Raw genomic sequence first — 18,437 nt, forward strand, 5'->3', positions numbered from 1 at the left:
ACTGCTTAAAAGCAGCATGAAGTTCTAGCAAAACCAAAAGCGAAGGCACTCAGAGGTCAAAGGATTTAACTGAGGTAAAAAGCAAGAACACTAGCAACAGAGCAATTTAATCAACTGTCTACATGCAAACAGAAGCTGTCTGCATGACTGCAGAGCTCATCCCTCAGAAATAAGACCGTGCACACCTGAGGCAGTAGGGACACAATGCAGAAAGGTAAACACAGTTTTGATTTAATAGAAAAAATAACTTCCAACCATTCACTGAATAGGATCTCTTAGAGTTTAACAGAACTATTCAAGAGTTAGCACACTTGATAAACGTTACACTACCATAATGTTTCAGAGATTTGCACTCTGAAAATAAAAATACACTCCGACTTAAGGAGAGTAAGATGCCTTGGCTACGTACTGGCAGAGTTGTTCTTCTTGCCGATCGTGCCATCCTGTCCATGTTGAGGCTTGGCCGGAACAGGCGGATTTTGCCATCTACTCCTCGATAAGCCTTCATTCCTTCAAACAACTACCAAGCCAAAAAGGAGGGAAAAGAAGTCGGATATTAATTGAGGCATGCTATCCCATGATGACCTGTGCAAAAGTAGAACATGCTGTTTGGAAATGAAAGAACTTCACTTTCCTGCTCACAGTACTCAAAGCATAAATGCTAACTAGTTAATCCTTGCAACACACTCCTGTGAGGTATAGTATTACAAAGTTTATATTACAAAGATGACTTGTCCGTGCTTCTGATACATCTTTCTCTGTCAGGGAACTTACTGATGAACATTCTTCTCATAATTTGGTTACAACAATTAAAATTTGTAGCATGCGTTTGACTTAACCACTCCCTTATATTCTGACTGATATCTAAGGCTTAGCCAAAACAGTACTCTCCCTTATGAAAAAGACCTATAGAATTCAATGATATATTCTAATCTTTATAAGAGCTCTGTCCAAAACAGATTTTGGCAAGAAGAGTTTGATACGGTAATTAAGGGAAATCTGTTACAGTTCTTGCTGTAGTCATAGTGAAATCTTGGTCACTTACATCTCCCATCCGCTCCTATGCTGTAGAAGGGGGTTTAGTTAGCATGTGAGACAGGTGCATCAGCTTTATAATACAGCAATAATGTATGCAAATGTTTTATCTATACTTAAAAGGAAACTTAAATTTGTCAGTATTGTCCCATCAAACTGCAGAACATGGATGACTTATGCTGACAATAAATTTACCAGAAATTCTTATCCCACCCTGCCCTCTCAGCAGAATACAGTGTCTTCTAACCACAGCAAAAGTAAAAAATAATAAAAAAACTTATGCCCACAAAACATCCATAGTTATTTGCAGTTCCAGTTTGATAATTTCCAGTTTCAGTTATAGATAGATAATGCATGTATTATATAAACATATTAATATATACATATGTAAAATTATTGTTTGGATTAAGTGCTAAATGTTCATTCATGCTTACAGAGTTCCAATTTTTAGAAATTATTTTCTGAAGCATTTCTTTGTACATTAATTTTTACTGTAAGTTCCATGAATGTAACTACATCACTTCTGTCAGTGTCCTCAGACTTCTTCCTGAGTGCTTCCCCAAAAATGCCTGCAAATTCATTCTAAATGGCTGAAGGCTATATATGCAGTTTTTTGATTATGGAAAAAGATTCTTACATTTGTGTGTAAGTAATATTAATAGAATACTCGAGGCTTCATTATTATTACATTCTACAATATTTTCCCATAAGGATCAGTGAAATGTAATGTTTAGAAAGCTTTTGTACAGTCCAGACAGAGTTAGGTCTTTCCACATGACAAATTTTAATTGTGTTGTAACTGGGTTGCAGGAATCCTGGCAGTTTTCCTTAGGCCACACACAAATTATGCAGGAGAACCAGAATTAGAACCCAGAACTTTTTGCCATCAAAATATAACTTATTCCTATGGCAATACCAACCTTATTAAAAGCTTTGTACACAGATATTAAAACAAAACCAACAAAACAAAACAAACTGTTCCTAAGATAGACATTGTAGCTACAAAGAAAAAAAAACACTAATGGCATAGCTGGTGTAATGGTTGATACTTTGATATGATTTTGATTGAATCAGTTACTAATACCACATTTCTGTAATGCTACAAGTTCTCATCACAGAACAGTTTTTTCCCCCCACCCTTCTTCCAAAGACATTCACAGAAATTTTAATGAGAGGGAAAAGGAAGGAATGTTACTACTAAGATTTGATCAATGGTTTGAGAGAAACAAGAATCACATCATTACTGAAACACAAAGCGTTCTCAAGCCGTTAAATCTTTTGTTCCAAAATACTTTTAACCTTCCAGAGCTCAGCAGAACCTCTCACTTATTAAAAAGGGAGACAGTGATGTGTTCCAGAAATGCCCATCTTGAATGAGAGCAACTGCACCATAGGCTGCTTGATGGTTGGTTACTACAGCAGTGTGCAAACAATATTATCTGACATCTGTACATCACAGGAACTGGATCTGGAGTTCAGCAGATCCAGACAATCACACTGCATCATGAAGGGCAAGGAGAAAGGGGAGGGAATGCCAAATTCATCATTTTTTTATACCCACTGTGTATTCATTGAGCCACAGCATTGGCACCAGATTCTCCTCTGTCTGTCCTCTTGGCTAGAGGAAACGTGATGCAGTAAGAGTAAAAGAATAAAAAAAAAAACGGAAAAAAAAATAAGAGCATATTCATATTAGCAATGACTTCAAACTGGGCCAGAGGCCAAGCATTAAAGCAATATGCTACTAAGAGTGAAATATAGATTTGGGACTCCAGCGTGGTTTCTTACTCCTTGGGCAGATCAAGAGCTGCAGCATTAGTCACAGGGGCCTGTTGTAATTTACACAGGACCTTTGGGAACGAGATGGGAAAAAACAGCAAGCACAAAAAAAATGGTGAAGGGAGGAGCACAGGAACAACAAGCAGGAAAAAGCTCGAACCTTCCATTTTACTAGTGGTTAAAAAAAAAAAAAAGAAAGAAAAAAGAATAATAAAAGAAGCACGAGAAACTCCACTAACTTCAGTGGAGAGACTCCCACCTACACAGAGATGGGAGGAGAAGCAGGCTTCCATTAATCCTGTATGCTCCCAGGTAGCTCAGTGCACCCTACCATAGCTCTCACACAGATGTGAGTAGTGCTGAAGCTGCCCTGGAGACGCAAAAGGCAGCTTTAGACAGTAAGTAGCTAAGCACGGAAACTATTAACCACGCTGGTTTCCGACTTAACATTTCACTTTCCAAAGTTCCTTGCTGAATATTCTCTGCGTCAATACACTTCTATATGCCAGATGCCTCAGAATTTGTTTGGAGTTCTCCAGACCTGTTTGGAGGTACAAACAAGCATCTGTCTAGTCTATCCTCCAATCCAAGCTACGAGCCTTTAAAACAGCTTAAAACAAATTTCACAAAGTGCGTGTTCAGTCTTCAAATTAAAGCTACTCTTGGAATCTCACACAGTCTTATCCAGGGCTTCATTAAGTCACATCAATGACAGCAATTGCACTGATCCCCTGTCAGTGATCTAGAACACTCATGAACTCTCACATGAATTTGCCACCATACAGGAAAGGGTTCACCTTCACTAGGCTAAGAAGTTAAGTGAGCTGGAATCCACAGACCAGAGCTGGTTCTGAATTATACCAACATAAACATACCCCTGGCTGTAAATAGGGAATTATTCTGAAAGGGCATCGGTTATCAGATCAAAATGTAACTCAACACTAAGGTAGCAATAGTTCATGTATTAGAAAGCTACAGTTTCAGAAACTAATCAAAAAAAAAAAAAAAAAAAAGCGGTTTCCAAAGGGATTTGGGTACTCACTTCTATAGCATAATGCAGAGATGAAGAGGCTGGATGCAACGAGAGGTTCTCAAGTGGTTTAATATAAGGTTTCTCCCATCCTGAAGCCAAAGACCATTCAATCATCAGCATATTATCAGTGAACACAGTTCCAAATACCAGACCATTGGGGTCTGGTTTTTCCTTGAAAGTCATAGCTGGTGTGATAACCAAGTCTGAAGCCTGAAAAAAACATGAAACCCAAAAGTAAATAAAGTAATTAAATCAGACTGATTGAAAAATACTCCTGCATCAGTGAACATGGAAAAATACAATATTTTATCTTCAGGGGTATTTATAGACAGAATTGTTAATTGTGTCTACCTCTAAGTAGTTGCCAGAGCATTCGTACTATGTATGCACCCATACACACAGTGCTGCTTAGATCAGTTGTTCACATATTTTGAAGCACTTTTAAGTGAAGAAAGCAGCACAAGGTGGGAAGAAAAACACAGACACACAAATAGAAAATTATCAGATGAAAATTTCTTGGACAATCAGATTAACACACCTATACAAGTTCCAGAAACTCCCAGATGCTGTATCTCAGAACTTAAGCTGATCATCAGAACCTAATCCTCCTCGCAACTAAGTATGTTGCACTGATTTGCCTTTAATGCATAAAACCAGAGTGAGAGACCTGAGTCAGCAGGTTACTTGGGTTGCACCAGCTTGTTCATTCACATTTGTATTTTCCTAGAAAGATCCTATTAGCACAAAGAAGGCTAAATGTTTTCCTGCATGATTAACAGTAGAGACTTTCCCTTACGAGCCATGACTAGCTGCAGAAACACAACATAGTTTTTTGTATTGGTTTTGGTTAGGAGAGAGTGAATGTTTTTCATAGTAGCTTATATAGTGTTAATCATTGTAAAGAACAGCAGAGGAAGAAGGAAAGCAGGATCTCTGGCATGTCACTTCCCTTCATAGATAGATAGGGGCAAAACAACAGGAGAAAGCTATGAAGTGGACAGTCTTGATCCACTTCTCTCATTCTCTTTCTACAGCTTCTGAGCATTTAAGCTGTGCTGGTCAGAGAGTGAAGAAAGAACTCAAAAATCCCATTCGAAGCTCCGTTTTCTTTCCTAACATGACTCAGAAAGCATCGACCCTTACTACAGAACCCAGAGCAAAACCTTACTCCTCTATGCTGGGTGCATATAGAACAGACTAGACTGCAGTACTTCAGATTCTTTTCAAATTACTTGTCTGGACACTAAAAAGGAGGGTCTGCCAGAGACACCACAAACTTCTAACTTCTGCTTTTCAGACCCGGCATATATTTTACAAAATGAGAAACAACTAGTCCCAAGCTTTTGAAACAACACGCAGGCACCATCTCTGTCAACAACCTGATTTTCAAGATGTCTTTAATAACAGTGGTCTGTTTCTTATTGGTGTTTTTTGTTGTTGTTTTCCCTAATGGCTTAGATGTGAAATTAACTTTGAGCTGGAGCACATAAATAGCTAAAAGCTTGTTTCAAACTATCTCCAATTATAGGACTTGTCTAGATATTACAGTGCATTGCCTTGGTTGAACTAATACATAAACTGATGAAAAAACAGTTACTCTTAACTCTTGAGAGTACCCTTTGTACTGCTGACAGTGAATGCTCCAATGGGAAAAGCACTAATGATGCCCTGAAAATAAAAATGAATTTTACCTGACAACCTCTTATCATGCACTTTGGAAAAAAAAAATCACACAGAAGAGTATGGATGGAAATAAAAGCCACAAAGGAGTGTTTGCAATTATCCACAATGCAATACTGTGCTCAGGGAAACACTTAGCAGGAGTAGGATGTCAATGGGGCTTAAGTACTGATGTAGAACACAATTACATCCTTGCCTTTATCTTAGGGCAGAAATGCTTGAATCATGGCTTCTAAAGAATTCCTACTGCCAGTGGTATTAACAGCACTCCCTCAAGTCAAAGCTTCAGTCTTATTTCAGGTCACTTTTGTTAAGGTAATTATCCTGACACTGAATGGGCCTGGGGACGAGAATATGTCCCCATATTCAGTCTTGTCCCCCTACAAATCCCACCAATGTGCTGATTTCTGCCTGTATGCCACATTTTGCCCCTTCCTCAGTTTTAGCAGCACAAGTAGTTGTAAGGCGGCTCTATAATACAGTTTGGTAAACTCAACTGTATTAACATATAGCCTTTACTTCAAGGATGATGAAGGATTTTAATGTGGTCCTTCTGATGGGCCCACAAGCACATGTAGAGGGAGCTGCAGCCATAAGCAAAGAAGCAATCCCATGGGAGCGTTTGGATTTATTTAACCAAATAAGCCATCTTGCCATAAAAGATATTGCTCCAGCTTCGGAGACATGAGGTTCAAAAGATCCTTGGAAAGAGTCTCTAAAACATGAGTAATAATTTAATAAAATTATGTCACTCAAATATAAACATACTGCTGTGTTCTGACAGCTAGTACAAAGAGGGGCCCAGAGCCAGAGTCACTCCTGTTCTGGCTCATTAGAGACAAGAGCTGGACCAAGAACTTGCTCCTGCAAGCTCAATAAAACAGGTACTGCTGTGTGACAGGCAGTCCCACAGCAGTGCCTATGGCTCAAAGCAATAGTCCAGGATGCTTGGCTCTGAGCCCTAAGGACTGGGGACCTTCTGCAGTCACAAACAGAAACCACCAGACTAGATTTCAGGTTGAGTCACTTGACGGCAGAAAGCCTAGAGAGGTAGCTATGACGCTTGTCCTGAAAGGAAGCAAGTGCTTCCCAGACCACAGAGCTTCCTGGAGCCGCACACTGTGGACAAGGAGACGACCTGCTGTTTCTCACCTCTTTCAGCAACAGGAAAACCTATTCTTCACCTTTCTTTCAGACATTTTGCAAACACCTGACCCAACATCAGGTAGGACACCTGACCTGCCCTTCAAACACCAGTAGGAACATCCTTCGAAAGGGCTCAAAAATAAGCTTAAGTGCAGAGTAATAGGGCAGCAATCATTAAACACGCAAGAAGGCAATTTTCCTGATCCTCATAATGCTGACAAATTCTGTTAAAATTTAAATCTCTCTTGAGAGTTTATTTTATTTTTTGGCCATTACTATTCACAATTCTTTTTTTTAAGGATCTTCCGCCTTTATTCATTCTATTGTATTTCTCTCTTTCTCTGTTTTTACTGAGCAAAACCCTAATGCTTTTTATGTCAAGACACCATCAAGTGCTGCAATGCATTTTTTTAAATTATTTTTTATTTTAAATAAAGGAGTTGAGGGTGGTGGTGGTTGGAGAGCCCACCTTGGGGTACTCCTTCTCACTGTGTCATCTGCGGTACAGAGTATTTCCAGGACCCTCAACCTCTTTTAGGTCCCTGAGCAGTAAGTCTCCTACATAACACCTCACCTGGCCAACAGACCCCTTTCACTTAGCTTGCCCCAAAGTCCTGCCCCAGCATTTTTTGTTGTTGTTCAAGCAGCACCAGTGGGAGGGAAAATGGACACACAAAAGAACCTGCACAAAGAGAGCAGAGCAAGGGCAGTTGACTAATACAGGAGTACTGATTAAGTATCAATGCCTGTTACTTTTACATTGTTAAAAAAATTATCACGGTACTGCCATGGCATCACCTATGACCTTTATAAATCGCCATTTCTTTCTTTGCTTTGTCAACATTGCCCCAGCCCTGTAAGCAGCATTAAAGTTTGGCATTAAGATCCACCCAGAACCCTGCTGTTTGTACTGCTAATATACAGGGCATTTTTAAATTACATTTGTGGTTTGCTTGCTTTGTTTATCAGTGTGCTCTTAAGCACTTTCTGACACTGCCACCTAATAATGCCATTAAACTGGAAGAAAAACCGGTAAATGCTGCGACAAAAAGGAAAATGGAGATGAAGAAATAGATGATACACACAATCTATTAAGCACAGCTGTTCCACCCTTGTTGCCTACAGTAGAATGACAAGGACTGAGTTTCAGCCCTGTAAACTCTCCATGTCGCAGCGGGATAGTACCTACAAGTTGTGTGCCTAGGTCCCAGCTCTGGACAACCCTGTAAGAAATAGGAGTGCCTGCAGCAGGCAGAAAGGGGTGGTGGGGAAGCCAGCTGGATATTGCTGCTTTTAAAGGCTTATATAATGATGCTGCACTGCAAACAGCCACTGTCTCTACCGGGTGCATGTTTTCGAATAGCCCCTTATCTGGGAAGTGCCTGCTGATTCCAACATGACTTCACCCAGACTGAAGCTCTGTCCAGCCCAGTGAAGATGCACTGTGACCTCCTGAAACTAAAATTCATCATTTGATCAAAATAGATCTTGTAAATTATGAGCTAAGTCAAATTAAATATGACATGCTGATCAGCGTCAATTTTAACCAAAGCCGCAGCAAGACATCCCGGTGCCCATAGCCAAGATGTCACTTTAATGTTTATTCCATCCAGCCTGTGGAATAGCCATAAGTGGATTTGAAGCTGACAGTAGCTTCTGGACAGTAGTCCAGAGTTTTTACTTCCATTGCTACACTTCTACCTTTCTTACCCCAGAGAGCTGCCTGGGGTCGGTGCAGATGGTGTTTATTTTGTCCTATTCTTCCCATCCAATTTTGCCAGTTCCTTCCCAAATGACCCTTGGCTGCGGCAATTTTCACTGCACTGAAACTACTAGACCATAGTAGAGTTGAGGAGCTGTAAGAGGTGTAACCCTAACTTTTCTAAACTCTGTACTGGGCAAAGCATTTCTATCATTTACTTGAGTACAAACTGAACTGGCAGCCTCAGTTGTACAACAGCTTACAAGTTACCTAGCTGTAACAGCAAGTTGCAGCAGACTTCCTCAAAACATTAACATACTTTCAGTGAAACTGACTGTAATCTATTACGAAATAAGTAATCTCTCTGACTTCTAGTAAGGGTGATTCATTCAAGATCACAAAGCAACTGCAATTATTACTTTTTATTACTTACGCTGAGTTTTTAAGCATATCCTAGGAAAGATCAGGCCTTCTGATGCAATACCAGACATGGAAGCATAGATAAAATTGAATAACTTGTTTTGCCCTTGCACTTGTGAACAGTGAACTGAGGTTGCAGTTATGGAGGAGATTTTGAGGAGGAAACAGATTACAAAGAGCGTGAGGAATTATTATAGAGGGAAAAGTTAACAAAGTGTAACTGGGGGAGTTGGACAGAATGAGGCTGGAATGAAACAGAATGGTTTTGAGGAGGGCACCAGGGATGAGGATGTCATTCTCCCGTCTTTCTGACTGTGGCACCGTCATCATTGCCTTTGGGCCCTCCCTAAGACACACCTCTCTTCTTCAGGAATCCATTCTTTCTGCTGGAACAGCTGCTTCCTCCCCTCAACACCTTCTGCCTGGCCACTTCAACATGGGGCTCCTTCTATGAGACAGACTGAGGAGAGGAGGCTTGCACTGCTAAGGAGAAGCAGTGGAGAAGCTAGGCTGGGGATACTAACCAGGTGAGTGAAAAGCTCCTCCAGCCTCTGGAAGCTGAAACCCTCCCTTCTCCTGGACAAACTCTCTTTGGCCTTGCAGCCAATGAGCAAATGATCTGTACTGCATTAAGCTCCTTCTCTTCCCATATGTTAGGCTGCAAGTGGCAGAGGATTGCCCGCGTTTTATTTATTTCTGCTTACCTAAGCAATGTTCTCAGCTCATTCTGAGATATTCCAGCCCAGCAGCCTCCTGTGGCAGGGTTCAGGCTACCGTGTGCTGCACATAATTGCTTCTGTAGAACAGGTACTATGAGCAGCCCACAGGGAATTGCAACCTGATCCAGGAAGAGCCTTCACCACATGGTCCTGCTTTCTGTAGGCTGACATCATAAATCATGCTTAACAGCTACTACTGCACAAACAGAGATGGCTTGTGCCAAACTATTGCCAAGCCTGAGAAATCAGGGATGGCATGCCAGCTCCTCCATCAGTGGCATCAGACAAGACAGCAGCAGTGCCTTGCTATGCAGCCAGGAAATGGGAAAAGTTATAGAGGCTGTGTGTTGTGTCGACTTCAGGCAACTGGTCCTTTTCTTCTCCTAGGACAAAATAAACAATCATTTACTCTGCCTATTCCTAAATCCTGTCTTAGAAACAGAAATACTGAACACTGCTTTAGTGGATGCAATCAGTTACAACTTACAGCATGTCTTATATTTGTCTCATTTGTCTGACTTACTACCTCTCACCTCTATCCACTAATCACTAGCAGACACCACAGCAGCATGGTCTATTTGAACAAAAAATGAGAGATTTACTTCCTATTAACCATGGACAAACCACTACTCCATGCTTTTGTTTCTTTTCTCATCCTCATCGGAAAAGCTTGCTTTTTTTCTGGGGCAGAGACCATCACTTTCTGTATAGGGCTAAGCCCAGCATTGCTGTTATCACAATAATAAAGTCTACAGTAGAAACAATAAGATCAATAAGAATTATATCAGAATAAGAAAATAATAAACAAAAATATAAAACAGAATAAAAAAGTTTAAAAAATTCTTAGAAATCTATTACTAACTTGTAAGTATAAAAAGTAATGTAACCTATCCTATAATCCCTTTACTGTCGCTACTATTTTAAATTTACAGTGGAGCCTGAGGCTTGAAAATGGAAAGTGTGTCAAGATATAATAAGATTACAGCAGGAAGAAAATTCAAATCTTCCTTCTATTAAAAAAAAAAAAAAGAGAGAGAGAGAGAGAAAGAAACAAAATAAAATATATTCTGCAACCTCAGGAAGAATATCCAGAAATTTTTCAACATAAAGGTTCCCTGAGACTTCATCTGGGAATATTTGTTAGCACATGTAATTGGACTGGGGCCTGGAAACATTGCATCAGGTTGACAGTACATTGGGTAATAAACAGAGCAAGTGACAAAGCAAAAGACAGTCAAGACCCTGAATCATTTGTGAATTAATCATAGAAGCAACAGAAAATATGTCTGGAACGACTTTGTCTAGCTTTGTCTAGATGTTGTTCTCTGCAAAGCATGTATCTAATCTATTCACAACAGATATTTATCAAATATTTGTCAAACCAAAGAATGAGCTTCTACTACATCCCCAAGCAATGGGAAGAAAGGGAGGAGGGAACAGGACATTGTTGACTTCTTTAACCTTTCCTCTCACCTGATGAACGCTCTGTCTGATGCGGCAATATTTGATTTGGCACAATAGGCTAGTAACATAAAAAACTGATGTTGAATCCTAACAAGGCAACATATATGTGGTTGGAATTGACATAAACTTCTTGCCTAGAGGGTGAAGAGGGAACACATGGCAGCAGACCAACTCAAACTGCTATCTCAAGCTTCCAAAACACACCAGAAGGGAAATAAAGGTGGTGGAAAACTAGTCTGGGTAGCTTGTAGGGAAAGCACTGAAGAAACTAGCCCTGCCCTACAAAGCACTGGAGCACATGGATAATGCATACTATCATTGATTTAAATGGCAGCAACTAAATTTTAAGTTGTTCTTCATTTGCTCAAATGTTGCCCTGCACCAACTCCCTTTGATCTGGTCCAAACGTCATTAAAGTTAATCAAGACCCCTTCCTCCAGCTTTATAGAAGTTTGGATCATAAGGGCGGCAAAACTACCCAAATCTTTACAGCCTCACCCATTTCTGCTGCTTCAGGAAACTTAAATGGACTAGTAATCCTTTATTAGTAATAGTAGTAATATTTTAGGTCCCTTTCTCATTAGCCTGGTTCTCTTCTGATATTTTCAGATCTACTAAAAACACAGTCATCTAGTATCTCATTTATCAACAAATTATAGAGAACATTTGAAATATAACTAGCACCTAAAATATAAACTATCAGGATATTGATAAGACTGTTAAACAGAGAAGCAGAAACTGGATATTGATACATTAAATTTTGGTCATATTAACCACTACTTTTTGCCAACAGCTGTTCCACTTAACTAGGGCAATCAGAAAATGTCAATAGGGAGGAAGCATGAGCAAGCTTTAATGCAGTCATTGCACTGGACTGAAAAACACATTGCTGCAGCTCACTGATATGGCTGGCCAAGTTAGTTATATAAAAATCCTCTTTAGCACTTCATGTATGCAGTGTAGCTATACCTGGGCTTTTGCTTAGAAATAAGCAATTCCACATAGGACAATAAGGGAGATCACAGACTGCAGGTCTATAATAGCCCAATTCCTTGCACAGGCACCCCTCTCAGACTCATATTCAAACATTTCCTTAAATACCTAGGGCCCTTCTTCACTAAAAGAACACATTAACTAGTAACACTACTCATGTTATTCACTGTAAGTATATACTGCTCCTTCTCAAAACTCCGTCAACTTGGTTAACATTGCAGTGCTTCTCTGTGCTTACAGCCACTGTATTTCCGCATTGTAACATAAACACAATGTTCCATTTTTAGAAAGTTTGCCTAGAAGAAGGTTTGAGTCTAACACCAGCTGAGTACTCACACTGGCCTGTGACACATAACTGCAATAGCAAGATCTGTGACATTTTACCAATACCACGTTTTTGTACAAAGGCACAGTGTTAGATGTTTGAATAATGCTGTAGGAAAACATAAATTTGGTGCACAAAGATTAGAGATGCTGATGTCTCCAGATTCCAGAAATACTGTCATTTCTATTTCACACAATTAAAGTGAAATATTTATTATTTTTTTTTAAGGGTTATCTGCCTTAATGAAGGAAGAAATGAATTGCAAACCTAAATTTTAGACAAACAAGTTTGAAATACTTCACCTAAGTAGCCTGGCCAGTCAGAAACATGCAAATGTGTTATGTGGGATAGCCAAGAATAGAACCATAATCTCACATGCCCAAGTCCTGGGCAGTTGCAATTAAATCTTCTTACCCTGATTTTAATGAGCTTGCAGACATGCAGGGGAGTGGATTCACAGAATGAAGGCATTCAGAATTTATCATAGAATCACAGAAGAACCCAAGTTGGAAGGGAACAACAAGGATCATTTCCCAAGGAATTTCAAAACCAAACCAACCAACCAAAAAAAAAACAACATGAAAAACTTCTCTTTTTGGGAATAAAAAATGCTTTCATGATACAGTCTCTTACAGAGATTTAAGGACTTACTTCAAACCTTCAGTTAATTGCACCTGACTTTTTCCCTAATTCCATCTTTTACACTGGTAGACAGAAGATAAGCTTTACAAATTGTCATGAATTTCATGGCTTGATCTGCCACAGAAACTGTCATATTGTTCCAATTCATTCTATTCAGTACTTTCCTAGAAATAGGTACTATGCGTGAGATTAGGATAAAACTCTTTCAGCCCTCTAGGCTGTTAGTTCATGAGAATTAAGATATAGGGATGATTTCAGAAGCAAGCAGAAAGGGCCAGAGTCGGGGGGGGGGGGGGGGGGGGGATAAAATTAAGAACTCTTGGAGGCAGATATGGACAAAATGGATTTTATAAGTTTTGGAGTCATATAGTTTCTATTGGGAATTACTTGCTGGTGCTAAAGCCCTGCATTTTTAAAATAACTCTTCACTTTATGAAAAATAAGTCCAGAAAAAGATAAATCCATATGTTTTGTACAACCTCTGTGCTTTTACAGACACCAACTGTATCTTCACCACCTAGTTAAAAAGAAGATAAAGCATCACTTTCTTTGCGCTATAAATTAACTTAGCAAAACTGTTCCCTGGCTCTCTAACATCTTTCTTTTATCTTGGCTAAAAGCTCCTACTATTTGTTGAAGACAATTAGCTTTATTTGCAAATCCTACAACTTCAGATAATTGGACAATCAGTTTCTCTATTACAGCTTAGAAAACCTATTTGCTTTAGCCTGCAGCTATTAGAGGCACATTACTCATCTGAAAAGAAACAGAACTACTACTTGTCACCAAGCTAAAACAGTATAGAGCTGCCACAGATGTCAAGCACCCCTGCAGAGGTGGGGCCCCCATGACATGAGAAACCTACTCGCAGACTGCTGGGAAAATATCGCTTAGAGTACCACAGCAGAATCACGGTGACTTATTTCCACAACACTAAGAACTTGTGCTCAGCAGCATTTCTTGGCTCCTCCAGTCCTGAAGCAGTGACACTACTCTGCTTGCTGCTACTACTGTGTGTTAACAGACTTGATTTAGAAATGCTGATCTGCCAAATAGAGTCATCATCAGCAAAACTGAGCTGCATTAGTGGATCTTCCACCTGTGCACGTAACTTAGAGAAAGCCATTTTCTCCTAGTGACCAGCAGCCACTGAAACATTCAGCAACACACACTGGGCTTTTCCTCGCCCTCATCAAAACAGGACACAACTGCAAATGCACTGTGTTGATTATTACTCTGACCTAGACGCATACTTTCCAAATAACTGGAATGAAAGCAGCAGATATGAAATGCAGTCAGTGTTGCCCAGCTATTATTAGTAATACTTACAAGACTTTGTGCAATGCCTGTGTTGGTGCACAATGCCATAAAAACCACTTGGCCCTCAATCTTCTCTGTGCTGTAGCTGGTTTCCTTCTTGGCAGGTGAAGGTGATCATATGTATTTGATTGTAAATCACTGGAAGTAATTCCGCAGCATATATATCCTCTACTAGGAATCATAATCAAGTGATGTGAAGTAACTGTGGTCTAATAATATTATTACTCTCCAATTTGTTTTGGAAAAAAAGTGAAAACATGAAAAATGTGTAGATGCACTCAGTAGATGAAGCCACAGCTGACCTGATCTAATGCTGATGACAGTCCCACTGGGCTGGATGACCTATGGTTCAAAGACACCAAACTTACGCCATTTGGATGACGTTACATACATATGTATCCACTCCCAACTCCCCACTTGGTCATATTTTACTGCTTCAAGACAGTTTACATAAAACCAATATTCCTCTATACTCAGTTTGGAGAATGACTGCCCATTACTGCATCAAGATATTGGGAAGTTTCTGCAGCCAATATTTGCCCATACAACTTAAAGAGCATGAACTTTTTTTATGATTTATCTGCTCAATCTACATTTAAAATGGGGTATAACAGAAAATTATATAGAATTTATATATAAAAGTAGAATTTATAATGGAAAAGCAGGGCATTTTCAGAAAAAAAAAAAAAAGGATAGAAGAATCAACAGCTGCAATATGATAAAAAACCTTACTAAGTTCCCATATGCTTTGGCAGGTAAATAGTTTATTGATATCAGTAGAAAATGACAAATTGAGAACAAGGTGGAAAGGAAGGGGTATGAAAATATATAAACCATGTAAAACTGCTTTATACATAAAGCAGTTAGCCTTATACATAAACTGGTAACTACAAGTGCACGTATGTCCTCATGCCAAAAAACATTTCAGAGTTCCCTTGATGCACATGCTCTGGTCATGTCAGAAACTCTACCCTCTGCTCATATAAAATAAAAGTGCTATGTTCTTCCTAACCTCTTCAAGAAGTGAAACTCTGACCATGTTCCAGTATTATGTCAGTATGAGAGTCAATTAGTTCAAAATTTAAAAAGATGTTTAATAAAAAATACAGAATTATCTGGTTTTATGTTTTTAATCATTGCATTGGAGGGGAAGTAAGAAAATTTGGCAGAGAAACACTTCTCTTTAAAAAACAGTGCCCTTGGAGAATTGCTTATTTTTATCTCTCAGCAACATTTTCACAAAGAAAGTATTTTTCTGAAATAAAGTGTAACTGCCTAATATGTCAAAATGTCAAAATTCCCTGAATAAGGAATACTACATCCTACTGTATTTGGTAGGAATTATAGGCACGCTTGAGTTACATTAGTATAATCATGATAGTGAATCATGATAACTAGTGAAGTTTCATTAAAGCAAACATATAATCTACCATTAGTGAGGTTTTCCATTGATAGACTGTTTTGAAAATAGGGATACCTTCCTCCACAAGAAAATAATGTTTTGTTTTGTTTTTTCCAACACTTTCTAACATATACTAGGTAACAAGAAATGCTGCTTAAAGTAGCAGTATCTAGCCTACATTTTAACTGCACATATTACTCCTGCAATACTGCTTTATTTATACTTTTAATAATTTTCCAGGCTGAGATACAGACTTTATTTTCATCTTTAATGGTATTATGTTGTTTGTCAAGAACGTGAAAACAAGGCAGGGAAACAGAATGAGCGCAATGTTTTGCAGAGAGCCAGCCAAGGTCATAGACATATGATGCAAAGGCTGCATGTTTTAAAACACGCAGCTAAAGGTCCTGTTACAAGGAACAGCTACATCTGGGTGAAGAGACCTGTAAGAATAAATCAATACCTGTAAAACTTGAATTGGCAGTCTCCCAGTTTGAAGCACAAATGCCTGCTCTGGAATTGCATTTTCAGTTTCCTCATACTTTATTTAAAGGTGAAATAGACTACAGATTTAGGCCTCTGGAAAAACTGTCAGAGAGTTTATTTATTTGTGGACTATACCAATAGCGAGGAAATAATCTTCATGTTTTAAGTCTTACAATACTTAGCACATTGGTAGATAGTTCACAACTTGGGCTCTAAACCATTACAACAATGCAAGAAACAAATACTAAAACATACCTTGTTACAGAAAATACCCTTATCCACTGTCTTGCACAGTTAGATATCAGCTAGTGTCTAACTGGAGGCCATGTAAGCATAGTAGCATAGCATTGCATTCCGCCTCGCAAGTCCAAGATCTCAACAGGGCACATCAGACGGCGCTCAGCACCAGCTGAACTTCCAGCCTGCCACGGGCTCACATCCTGCTGGCTTGGAGCCCGGGACGGCTGGCTCTGTCTGTAGAAGACAGCACAGGAGCACCAAGAGTTGCTTTGAGTAACATAAGGAGCTGTCCAGACACAGAAACTCCATTCCACTACCATAAATCTTCTTATTAGCATATCAGTCCAGATCCATTCATGAACTACGGCTACTTTATTCTGCTTTAGTACAGCTCACTAGCCAGAATTCCCTAGAAGGTCTGCACCATTTTGGCACAGTGAATACACCTTTAAAAATTTAAATATAAAAGAACTATATTTTGCACCAATAAGATGCCCAACTAATTCTACATGGCTTCAGATAATCAAAAGCACAGAGAAACATAACAGATAATACCTCCTTAAAGTATTCCATGTGTTGGTCTCTCAAAAAGAAAATAAATTCCATGAAAAAGTTACATAAAAACTAAAATCATCTTTCTTCATACCGATTGATAACATGAGGGAAATAAAAGGCAATCATAAATGCCTTTAGTTTCCTAAGACCAAGTATTATGATTTCAAAGTCAGAGCTAATAAACACATTAAGAGAAAGCAAATTAGAATGAGTATGGAAGCACACCATTACATTACCCAAACAACATTCACTGTCTTGTGACAGCACAATGAGAAGAATGAATTCATTAAAGAGGTTCCCTAACCTCGAATCATAAAGTGCCTTAGACATAGCTGTGTGCTGTTTCATGGTAGTACTGAATGCAAAAAGACATATATAATAGCAAAACCAAATATATGCACTTCTTGGAGCAACATTCTGAAATACATTTGGTGGTAGAAAGGATGACTGAACATTCAGTTAGTGGGTTTGTATGCCTCTCCTAGAAATCCAGTGCTCACAATGCACAAAAACTACAAGTATAACTTTTTCGGTTATAGTCACAAACCACAGCCATTTTATATATATACTTTCACATACGTATACGTATGTGTACATATATGCATATATGTATATAGATAGATAGACAAATGACCAAGGGACTGGAGCACCACTCCTATGAGGAGATGCTGAGAGAGCTGAGACTGTTCAGCCTGGAGAAGTGGAGGCTCAGGGAGGATTTTATCAATGTATATAAATATCTGATGGGAGGGCACAAAGAAGACAGAACCAGGCTCTTCTCAGTGGTGCCCAGTGCCAGGACAAGAGGCTATGGTCACAAATTGGAGCACAGGAGGTTCCATCTAAACATCAGGCAGCACTTTAGTGCTGTGCATGGGCCAGAGCATAGGCATAGGTTGCCCAGAGAGGCTATGGAGTCTCCCTCCTTGGAGATCTTCAGAATCCACTTGGACGTGGTCCTGGGCAACCTGCTCTGGGTGGCCCAGCTTGAGCAGGGGTTGGACCACACGGCCTCCAGAGGTCCCTGCCAACCTTAACCAGTCTGTGATTCTGTGACAGATATATATATATATATATATATATGCACAAACAATAGTTGAGGAGAAGATAAAGATTTCACTCTAGCGGAAGGAGCTGGGTAAATTTAGTTCTGGATATTTGACCTTTTCTACAATACAGGAAGCTGTAGCATAAGAAATGTCAAAGGAAATAATGTTTATCTGTTCCACTGGTTGTGTGATAACTCTAAATGCAATAGATTAAGTACCTTATAAATCACAGAGCAATCAGGATGAGATTTTTAACTTGAAAAGTGAGTCAAATTGTGGTATTTCAGTTGCAGTTAACATGAACAAATTGCCAGTTCTGATCTATTGACTAGAGAGAACTCCATGAGAACTGAAAACTGAACAGTTAGCAGTGGGGTTCACAGCTCTCTAGATCCTCTATGTTGTATTCCTTCCTTCCTTTCAGTATATGGGAACACTTCAAGTCCA

The 18,437-nt window shown here is 39.3% G+C and overlaps 1 protein-coding gene across 3 annotated transcripts in view; it reads right to left on the reverse strand.

Moving 5' to 3' along the window:
* Nucleotides 1–18,437, reverse strand: part of BCAT1 (branched chain amino acid transaminase 1) — a 67,460-nt gene that overhangs the window by 27,211 nt on the left and 21,812 nt on the right. Inside the window, exons 2-4 of one of the 3 annotated variants that reach the window (XM_083820737.1) lie at nt 3,857–4,057; nt 2,597–2,653; nt 410–520 (exon numbers count right to left, since the gene is read on the reverse strand). In XM_083820737.1, coding sequence (XP_083676863.1) covers nt 410–520; nt 2,597–2,653; nt 3,857–4,057 — 369 coding nt within the window. Of the gene's footprint in view, nt 1–409; nt 521–2,596; nt 2,654–3,856; nt 4,058–9,499; nt 9,898–18,437 lie in introns of those variants that run through there. The other 2 variants (XM_083820736.1, XM_083820735.1) reach the window with 2 other exon arrangements.

This window comes from Anser anser, assembly GCF_964211835.1.
Source record: "Anser anser genome assembly, chromosome: 1".
Lineage (NCBI taxonomy): Eukaryota > Metazoa > Chordata > Aves > Anseriformes > Anatidae > Anser > Anser anser.